Below are 10,805 nucleotides of genomic sequence, written 5' to 3'. Positions count from 1 at the left end.
AGTGAAAATGTTAAACGCATATAATTTTTTTAATTTGTATACCAAAAATTTACAATTCATAAAAAAATAGAGATAAAGATATATTTATAAAATTTTAGTCATGTATATAATTTTTTTAAACATGTATAAAAAATATTCCCAATGTATGGGAAAAATGTAGACATGTGCTTAAAAATAATAAAGAAAATAAAAATCTGAAGGAAAACAATGTAACCGAAGAAAAAATAATAAAAATAAAGAAATAAAAACCGAAGATAACCAGAGAAACCCGAAGAAAACCGCTGGAAACAGTAATAAAAAGGATAAAAAGCCAGAGAAGAAAACTCGTCCTGACGCTACATTACTGGGCCGGCCTAGTAGGGCTACGCCATAGCTGTCGTGGGGGAAGGAGGCCCAAATAATATCCACTCACAGAACTGCTGGGGTGGGCCAGACCCATGACGAAAATGAATTAAGCTCTGTTGGAGAAGAGTGGGACTAGAAAGAGGGAATACCCATGTCAGGTCATGTAAGGCCAATAGTTGAGGTACCTGGATCCAGACAAAACTCCAAACATGTAAGAATCTACCTTGAAGCAAGGTTTCTACTGGTTCATGCGTTCCATTCTATTAATGACATCTAATGTTACTAAAAGCTTAGATGAAGAAAAAGCTTCTGAGCGAAGGCTTGTTGGCTTTGGTTGTTGGCGTGGATTCTCTTGTTAAGCTCTCGAAAATGAATTAGAATCCGTCGACCCGCGACCGCGAGTGCGCCAGCACGACTCGCCACGACAAACTCCTACGAGCACGACCAAGCGAGCGACACCCGGGGATCGGTCGGACCAAGCAAGCCGGCTCGCCGCTCGCCGGCCTGCTTCTGATCGTCGTCCGCCTGGCCTTGCATCGGCAGCGGGATGGGCACGCCTTCGATGCAGAAGAGCTGGCGCAAGGCGTGCGGCGCCATCAAGGACTCCACCACCGTCAGCCTCGCCAAGGTCAACAGCGGCCGCGACCACCTCAAGGATCTCGACGTCGCCGTCGTCAAGGCCACCAGCCACGTCGAGCGCCCGCCCAAGGACCGACACCTCGCCAGTGAGATCGCTTCTCCTCTCGATCGTCTTCCGCACACCTGCGACCCGTCCGTACGTTCTGACCAGTCACCCGCGCCGCCACCGCGGGTGTCGTCGTCTTCCTCGTTGCAGAGATCGTCGGCGCCCGGTCGCGCACGGAGGTCTCCCACTGCGTCCACGCGCTCGCCAGGCGCCTCTCCAACACCAGCAACTGGGTGGTACGCACGCCGGCCGGCACCACGACGTCGACGCCATTGACAATCTGGACAGTGCATTGATGGACGGATGGTGCTCGCGCAGGTGGCTCTGAAGGCGCTGGTGGTGATCCACAGGGCGCTGCGGGAGGGGGACGGCGGCGCGTTCAGGGAGGAGCTGCTGAGCCACGGGCGGCGGCGGGGGCACGCGCTGCGGATGTCCAGCTTCAAGGACGACTCGGGCCACCTGGCCTGGGACTGCTCCGCGTGGGTGCGCACCTACGCGCTCTTCCTCGAGGAGCGGCTCGAGTGCTTCGCGGTGCTCCGGTACGACGTGGAGGCGGAGCGCCTCCGAGCCCCGGCGCCGGCGGCGGAGGGGCAGACGCCTCACACCAAGGCGCAGGGCCGGACGAGGGGCCTCGGCAAGGACGACCTCCTCGAGCAGCTCCCCGCGCTGCAGCAGCTGCTCTTCCGGCTCGTCGGCTGCCAGGTGCAGTTCAGTTCATCGTATTGTTTGTTACTGCACATTTTGCACAGACAGTTTGTGCAAACATTCGTGCCCAACATTTCATTGCAGCCTGAGGGAGCGGCGTTCGGGAACTACCTCATACAGTACGCCTTAGCTCTGGTGTTGAAGGAGAGCTTCAAGATCTACTGCGCCGTCAACGATGGCATCATCAACCTCGTGGACGTGGTGCGTCTTCCTGCGATCTCTGAATTTTTCTCTTCTCCTCCATCGTTGAGCTCTGACCGGATGACGGCCTTGCGCAGTTCTTCGACATGAGCAAGCTCGATGCCATCAAAGCCCAGGACATCTACAGAAGAACAGGGACTCTGGTACGTGTACTTACGAGACCGGCATTTTTTCTGCATTTTTCGCTGTCGAACTAATTGTTCATGCAAACTGAAACTGCTGAATTGTACCTGGAATGCCAGGCGAAGAGCCTGTCTGAATTCTACGTGCTCTGCAGGGGGTTGGAACTCGCCAGAAACTTCCAGTTTCCAGTTCTCAGAGAGGCAATTGCCTTAACTTTACTTGATTTTAGCCGTTGGTTTATTTCACTTCACTGCCAAAATGGTGTTCTTTTTTGTGCGGTTTTTGCAGCCACCTGCGTCGTTTCTTGCAACGATGGAGGAGTACATCAGAGAAGCCCCCAGGGCTGGTCACGTTGCAAATAAGACCATTGTGAGTCATTAAGCTATTATTATGTGCAACGTCTTAATGACAATTGGTGTCTGGCAATAATTTCAATAGATTTTTTTTTCTGATCTCAAAAGTGCTTATGAGCTAAAATGGCTCCTAGTTTCGGTCACCAGTGAACCTAACAAAATGCCAGTGAATTCTGTTTTCGGTTTTGTCAAAGGTCTGACATTGTCGTTTGAACTTGACTAATATTCAACCAGTATTTGGCCAAAGTTTGCACCGTGTCTGAAACTGGACGCGAATTCATGTGTCCTGATTTTTCTCTTACTGAAACATAAATATTTCGGGAACGACCGACGGAAATCACTGAAAATTCTGGTGAAATTAATTGGCGTTGGAATCAAATTGGCAGGAATATCGGCAACTGGATCCTACTGCAGACCAAGAAGAACAACCACCACCTGAACCGCCCCGCGAGGCCACGACGGAAGAACCTACAGTGGAGGAACCGCTGCCGGAGCCCGAAGAGGAAGCCCACTCTGCAACTGACCTCGACGATGAACCTGAACCTGCCACCACCACTGCCGATTTCGATTTACTGGTAAGCTGCCAACGTCTGTCACTGCAACATAGCCCTGATGTTTAACTAACTGCTTATAACATGGGACGATGAGGTTACTGAATCTGCCGGTGTGTGTGTGTGTGTGTGCAGGGTTTACATGAGGTGAGCTCCGCTGCCGCTGAGATCGAGGAGAGCAACGCACTGGCCCTGGCCATTGTAGCACCAGGTAACAGACATGTTTCATGCAGCTGGGCTCTGAAGTCTGAACTTCTTGCTACACTTCCCAGCTCCTCCCTGCTCGGCGTCTCATGGGTTCAGTCCAGCAGCCACTGACTGACTCTGCTCCATTAATTCCTCCGTTGCTCAGGTGGTGGCAGCAGCGCGTCTGCGTCTGCGTCTGCTGCTGTCGGCATGGCTGGATCATCGGGCTGGGAGCTGGCGCTGGTCGCGGCACGGACCGACATCAGCAACCGATCGGCAGAGATGAAGCTGGTGCGCGCAGAAAACCACTGTTAGCATTTCCATCCATGATGCATCATGCATGTGACTCTGTCCTCACCTGCGTTGCCACCGACGATGCTTTCTTGCAGGCCGGGGGCTTCGACGGCCTGCTGCTCGACAGCCTGTACGAGGACGCGGCGAGGAGGCAGCAGCAGCAGGCGACCCACGCGGACCCTGCCGGGGACCCGTTCGCCGCGTCGACGAGCGTCGCGCCGCCCACCGACGTGCAGATGTCGATGATGCAGCAGCAGCAGCAGGAGATGTTTGGGATGCCGCTGCCGTTTCAGCATGCCGGCGCTGCTGCTGCTTCTTCTCAGGCTCTGGCCAATCCGTTCGGTGACGCGTACTCTGCTATGTTACCCCAGGGGCAGGGGCAGGGCACCCCCTTCCATGGCCACGGGAGCGGCAGCTTGATCTGAATATGTACTATGCTTGTTTTGTGTAGAAGTAGCAGCATCCGGTAGCTCTGGTTTTAATTGGGACTATCACATGATGATTGACTAGCAACATCGTGGCTGTGCGCCATGGGATCGACACAGATGATGAATCTTATCTTTTTTTATCTTCTGACAAACCACGCTGCTACATTCGTACATACAAACATCACTACATCAGCAGCGCTGTTTTCATCTTCTGCCTGCAATACAGCAACATACTCCCTCCGTCCCAAATCAGCGACACTTATTTTGGGACAGAGAAAGTAGTACATAGCTGTCATCGACAAAAAGATACTATTATGCATATAATAACCTCGAAAGACAACAGAGCATTCATATGTGCTCACTGTTCATAATAGTACTTCCTCCGTTCCATTTGAACTAAAACCACACGATACTTATTACAGAATGAATTTGAGCTAAAACCACGACACTTATATTATGTAACGGAGGGAGTACTACTTATGAAGATATATAATTTACGCACTCATGAACTATGGTTTGTACACAAAGTTCTTACTTCTATTTTGTTGGAACTCGTCCACAGGATCGATCACATCAAATCACGATGAACACACACGCACAAAAACTTTGGCCAAGAGCACGTATCGTGCCCCTTCTTCTCTTTATTTCTTTTTCTTTTTTTCTCAATACCATGTTTCAATCTGACGCCTGGACTGTATATATATATGACACAGCCAAGCCACGACCAGCTACACCGAAACCTACTAGTACTTCTACTTGAACTTCTAACCAGACTCAAACTCCTACGACACGTACTAGACAATGTACAAATCCTAGCCGGACTACTATACTAGTACGTAGGAGTACTACTTAGGCACGGCTGCTAATCCTACACGTCTAATACTTAGTCTAACACAAACACTACTATCCAAACCTAACAATCAAGATTATACTAACAATCTCTTTCTAATCTTGACTTGTCACCTTCCTCGCGCTTCTTCCGATATTGGACGACCATCAATCTTCATGTCATCAACTTAACTGGTCACTATCCCACTACACGCCGAGCTTAATCTTCAACTGCCATATCCGTACACTGAGTACGACCCGCCTGAAAACATGCAAAACCTCCTTGCTCTACAATGTTGTGCCACCGCCATTGCTTGGCCGCTGCCTTGCACTCGGTCCGCACCATACTCTTTGTACTTGCTTACAGTAGATCCACTCTCCACTGCTCGCACATCTCCTCGCTTTACGATGGCTTCGCCTACCACCGTCCGCCTTCGGCACCATACCGAATCCACACTGGCCACAACCAGGATGCTCCACGAGGACATGGACATGACTCACGGAACATCATGCACACCGCTTCCACTTCAACGAATCATCACCAAGACGAGCACTTGGACACGACGATGACTCACAGACGCAACGACGACTGATCGTGCAATCTCGCACGACTCCTTCACTCATCCGAATCCCTCGGACGACGATCTTGATGAGCTCCAGCGCCGCACCTCGGCACCACCTCTCCCATCAACGACCTCCTTCCACCACCTTGCCGACGATAGCCTATCGCCTTCATCCTTGTCGCTCCACCGAACGACGATCACGTGATCCTCCTCGTCGCTGCACCACCCAACGACTTCATCGCCCGCTCTTCCTCGTCGCTGCACCACCCAACGACCATATCGCCCGCCCCGAGGAGCTAGCAGATCGCCACCCCGGGGCAAGAGCGGCTTCAAATCAACCTTGCTCTGATACCAATTGTTGGAACTCGCTCACAGGATCGATCACATCAAATCACAATGAACACACACGCGCAAAAACTTTGGCCAAGGGCACGTATCGTGCCCCTTCTTATCTTTATTTCTTTTTCTCTTTTTCTCAATACCACGTTTCAATCTGACGCCTTGACTGTGTATATATATGACACAGCCAAGCCACGACCAGCTACGCCGAAACCTACTAGTACTTCTACTTGGACTTCTAACCAGACTCAAACTCCTACGACACGTACTAGACAATGTACAAATCCTAGCCGGGCTACTATACTAGTACATGGAGTACTACTTAGCCACGGCTGCTAATCCTACACGTCTAATACTTAGTCTAACACAAACACTACTATCCAAACCTAACAATCAAGATTATGCTAACATATTTTGTATGATTTTCATGCGGGTCCTACCTACACAAGCTCAGCTACCACCACACATGGCGTGCAAATGCTATAGCCGAACAGCAAACAGACTAATCAACCTGCTTAGACTCAAGTAACTTGATAGGTATCAAGATTATAAACATACTTCACCATTACCATATATGACATCTTTCGGTTTCACTAAGAATTACTACTGTATTGATCATCTTCCTCCTGAAAGATAGGTCATGGTCGTGGCCACAGAGTTGGATGAACTGATTGTTGAAATATATCTCATGTGGCCCTAGGCGCATATATTGTTAGTTGGAGTTCTGGTTAGACTAGAGATAGATTAGTATCTACTTAAACTACTTCCTCTCTATCTCCTAATCCCTTGTATTCCAAGTCATGTATGCGATCATGGGATATGCCCCATCTCTATCAATAAATACCACGCGGCCCTCTCACGTGAGGGTAGAACGCTTCCCATCGTTTTCTACATGGTATTCAGAGCGACCTCTTCCCCTTCGTTCTGAGACAAACCGATCTACACCAAAACAAATCCATGGCGTCCTCCTCCTCCACCTCTACCCTCTCCAGCCTCGGTCCCCAGGTTCCGGAGAAGTTAACCAGGGAGAATTATCTCCTCTGGAGGGCTCAGATCCTCCCCCACTTCCTTGGCGCTGGCCTATATGGCTACCTCGACGGCTCCATCCCTGCATCGGAGAAGCTGATCACCGCCAAGGACAAGGATGGCAAGGAGCAGGACATCCCCAACCCGGCATATGAAGCATGGGTTCGGCAGGACCAGCAGGTCCTCGGGCACATCCTCAGCAACCTGACGAGAGACGTGCTCGTCTCTGTCGTCTCCATCAAGACGGCGCACGCGATGTGGACTTCCCTGGGTAATATGTTTGCCTCACAATCTCGTTCCCGCATCAATAACATCCGCATAGCTTTAGCCAATGCTCAGAAGGGAACACAATCTGCTTCGGTCTACTTTGGCCGGATGCGGTCGTTGGCGGATGAACTCGCCGCTGCTGGGAGGCCACTGGAAGAGGATGAACTCCTCTCCTTCATCATTGCGGGGCTAGACCTTGACTACAACTCTGTAGTCTCGGCTCTGGACGCCCGCACCGAGCCGGTCACCGTCGACTTCCTCTACTCGGCGGTCTGCAACTTCGACCAGCGCGTCGAGCTCTTCACAGGTGGGGTTGGAGGCACCGGTGGCTTCAAGTCTTCTGCCAACCTCGCTGCTCGTCGTGGTGGCCCTCCTCCTCCGCCACAGAAGCAAAACGGCGGCGGGTACAAGAAGCAGAACAGCAGCGGTGGCGGCTACAAGAAACGGCAAGGTAACGGGCGCCCCTTCTACTCCAACAACAAGGGCTCCCGTCCCGGCCAAGGAGGCCCAGGAGGTCCCGGAGGTCCAGGCGGCCCTGCACCTAGCAACAACGCCAGGAACAACGACCCAATCCAATGCCAGATATGTGGTAAGTTCGGGCACAGTGCCAAGGACTATTGTTCAACGAGTGCTTAGGAAAAATAAACTCCCCTTTGTTGGTGAGCATAGCTTAGAAACAGTGTGTGATTCTTGTCAGAGAGCAAAAAGTCATCAATTGCCTTACCCCGTGTCAACAAGTGTTTCGTCTCAACCATTAGAGCTCATTTTCTCTGATGTATGGGGACAAGCACCCATCTCTGTTGGTAGACACAAATACTATGTAAGCTTTATTAATGATTATAGTAAGTTTACTTGGATCTATCTTATCAAAAATAAATCCGATCTGTTTCAAGTTTTCCAAAATTTTCAAGCACTCGTTGAACGTAAGTTTGACCGAAAGATTATTTCAGTCCAATCGGACTGGGGTGGTGAGTATGAGAAACTCAACTCATTCTTCCAAAAACTGGGAATTTCCCATCACGTCTCTTGCCCGCACGCACACCAACAAAACAGCTCCGCCGAACGCAAACATCGGCACATCGTTGAGGTTGGCCTCTCACTTCTCGCAAATGCGTCTATGCCACTCAAGTTTTGGGATGAAGCATTCCTCACAGCCACCTATCTCATTAATCTTCTGCCTAGCCGTGTCATCAACTACCAAACTCCTACGGAAAAACTATTGCACGTCAAACCTAACTATGCCTCCTTACGAGTGTTTGGCTGCGCATGTTGGCCTAATCTTCGACCATACAATGCTCGCAAACTCTCCTTTCACTCCAAGCAATGCGTGTTCATTGGCTACAGTCCCCAACACAAGGGTGTCAAGTGTCTTGATGTGTCCACCGGTCGGGTATATATTTCTCGTGACGTTGTGTTCGATGAGACCGTTTTCCCTTCAAAGATCTACACCCTAATGCTGGAGCTCTATTGCGAAAGGAAATCCTTCTTCTCCCTAGACATCTTTCCGGCTTAGATCAAGGGGGCGATGAAAACAATTCTGATAATCATGTGACTAACCCTCATAACCTTTTTCAGTCTCATGATGATGGTGCAGATGACACAGGAATTTATTCTGAAGAAAATGATGTTGAAATTGTCCAAAACGGACCCTTATTTCATGTGGCAGAAGATGCTAGCCGCACAGAACACGAGGTTGATTCCCCTGCGCCGGCAGCCTCGGGATCCGCAGGCGGCAGATCCCGTGCAGATACGCTGCAGCAGCGGCAGACCGAGGTGGGCTCGCCCTCGGGATCCGACGCGCCCTGCAGGGCGGGTGTGGCCCAATCCACGCCAGCCACCTGCGGCTCGGGCCGTGGGACGGTTCAGCAGGCGCCCGACCACACGCCTGGTGCTGGCCTACAGGCGGCCACGTGCCGGCTGTCTCCCGCAAGGGACGCGGGGCCCGCGACAGATGCTGCTGAACCGTCGCCTTCACCTGCCTCGTCAAACTGCGCAGGCGCGTCGCTGCATGGAGAAGCGGCGGGTGCGCTGGATCCTGTGGCGGGATCTTCTGTGGACGGGACGACTACTCCTTCAGCTGTGCCACCTCGTTCCACACGTGTGGGCACACGGTTACAAACAGGAAAATTGCAGCCTATGAATTACAAAAGAATTTTGAAGTTTGGATTAGCTTGTTCTACAGGAGAACCACAGTCTTTTGAAGAGGCATTGGGGGATGCTAAGTGGCACAAGGCCATGGAGGAGGAATACATGGCTTTCAAGAAAAACAAGACTTGGCATCTCGTTCCACGTGGTCAAGGTAAAAATTTGATAGATTGCAAATGGGTTTATAAAATAAAAAGAAGGCAGATGGATCTATTGATCGCTATAAAGCTAGGTTAGTAGCAAAGGGTTTTAAACAGAGGTATGGTATTTACTATGAGGATACTTTTAGCCCAGTTGTTAAAGCTGCTACTATCAGATTGGTTTTGTCTATTGCTGTATCTAGGAGATGGAGCCTAAGGCAATTGGACATACAGAATGCGTTTTTACACGGCGTTCTGGAAGAGGAGGTTTACATGAAACAACCACCTAGGTTTGAAAACAAAGATGCACCTTTCCATGTGTGCAAACTTGATAAGGCTTTGTATGGTCTGAAGCAGGCCCCAAGAGCCTGGTATTCTTGTCTGAGCATGAAATTGCAAAGGATTGGTTTTGTTCCTTGCAAGTCTGACACTTCATTGTTTATTTTCAATAAATCCAATATAACAATGTACATGCTCATATATGTTGATGATATTATTGTTACTAGTTCATCTGATGAAGCAATAACGACACTCCTAAAGGACCTTGGCTCAGAATTTGCTTTGAAGGACCTAGGAGACCTGAATTTCTTCTTGGGCATTGAAGTCACGAAAAACAAAGATGGTATAGTCTTATCTCAAGAAAAGTATGCAACTGATCTTTTGAAAAGAGTTGGGATGCAGAACTGCAAGCCTTCACCAACTCCATTATCTAGCTCAGAAAAGTTATCCCTGCATGAAGGTGAGCCCCTAAGTTTGGAAGATAGCACTCAGTATAGAAGCATGATTGGTGCACTCCAATACCTCACCCTTACTAGACCAGATTTATGCTTTGCTGTGAACAAAGTCTGTCAGTTTCTGCATGCACCTACCACCTCGCATTGGACTGTTGCTAAACGTATTCTGAGATATGTAAAATATACAGTTAATGTTGGACTAACATTTAGCAGGTCTCAGTCCACTCTTGTCAGTGCATTCACTGACGCTGACTGGGCTGGAAGTATAGATGACAGGAGGTCCACAGGTGGCTTTGCCATATTCTTTGGTCCCAACCTGATATCATGGTGTGCTAAGAAACAAGCAACTGTCTCTAGGTCTAGTACAGAGGCTGAGTATAAGGCTCTGGCAAATGCTACTGCAGAAATTATCTAGCTTCAGTCAATGCTGAAGGAACTTGGGGTAATACAGGTGCAAGCTCCTTGTTTATGGTGTGTTAATCTTGGTGCTACTTATCTCTCTGCCAATCCAGTTTTTCATGCCAGAACAAAGCATATTGAGATAGACTTCCACTTTGTAAGAGAACATGTTGCTAACAAACGGTTGGATGTTCGTTTTATTCATTCTGGAGATCAGATTGCAGATGGCTTCACCAAGGCATTGCCCACACAAAGCTTTGAGAAATTCAGGCGTAATCTCAACTTGGTCAAGTTGTGATTAAGGGGGTGTGTTGAAATATATCTCATGTGGCCCTAGGCGCATATATTGTTAGTTGCAGTTCTGGTTAGACTAGAGATAGATTAGTATCTACTTAAACTACTTCCTCTCTATCTCCTAATCCCTTGTACTCCAAGTCATGTATGCGATCATGGGATATGCCCCATCTCTATCAATAAATACCACGCGGCCCTC

At 49.5% G+C, this 10,805-nt stretch overlaps 1 protein-coding gene across 1 annotated transcript; it reads left to right on the top strand.

The window, feature by feature from the left end:
• The first annotated feature begins 661 nt into the window (after nucleotides 1-661).
• LOC123152800 (putative clathrin assembly protein At5g57200) lies at nucleotides 662-4,154 on the top strand. The gene is made up of 10 exons (XM_044572241.1): nucleotides 662-1,070; nucleotides 1,181-1,266; nucleotides 1,349-1,732; nucleotides 1,820-1,936; nucleotides 2,014-2,079; nucleotides 2,348-2,428; nucleotides 2,799-2,987; nucleotides 3,099-3,174; nucleotides 3,316-3,440; nucleotides 3,539-4,154. Exons 1-10 carry the CDS (start codon nucleotides 893-895, stop codon nucleotides 3,866-3,868), a joined length of 1,632 nt encoding a protein of 543 aa, XP_044428176.1. The 5' UTR covers nucleotides 662-892; the 3' UTR covers nucleotides 3,869-4,154.
• The last annotated feature ends 6,651 nt before the right edge of the window (nucleotides 4,155-10,805 follow it).

Source organism: Triticum aestivum, chromosome 7A (genome assembly GCF_018294505.1).
Source record: "Triticum aestivum cultivar Chinese Spring chromosome 7A, IWGSC CS RefSeq v2.1, whole genome shotgun sequence".
Taxonomy (NCBI): domain Eukaryota; kingdom Viridiplantae; phylum Streptophyta; class Magnoliopsida; order Poales; family Poaceae; genus Triticum; species Triticum aestivum.
The sequence above is the reverse complement of the archived record's forward strand: the minus strand, read 5'-3'. Positions and strand labels throughout refer to the sequence as shown.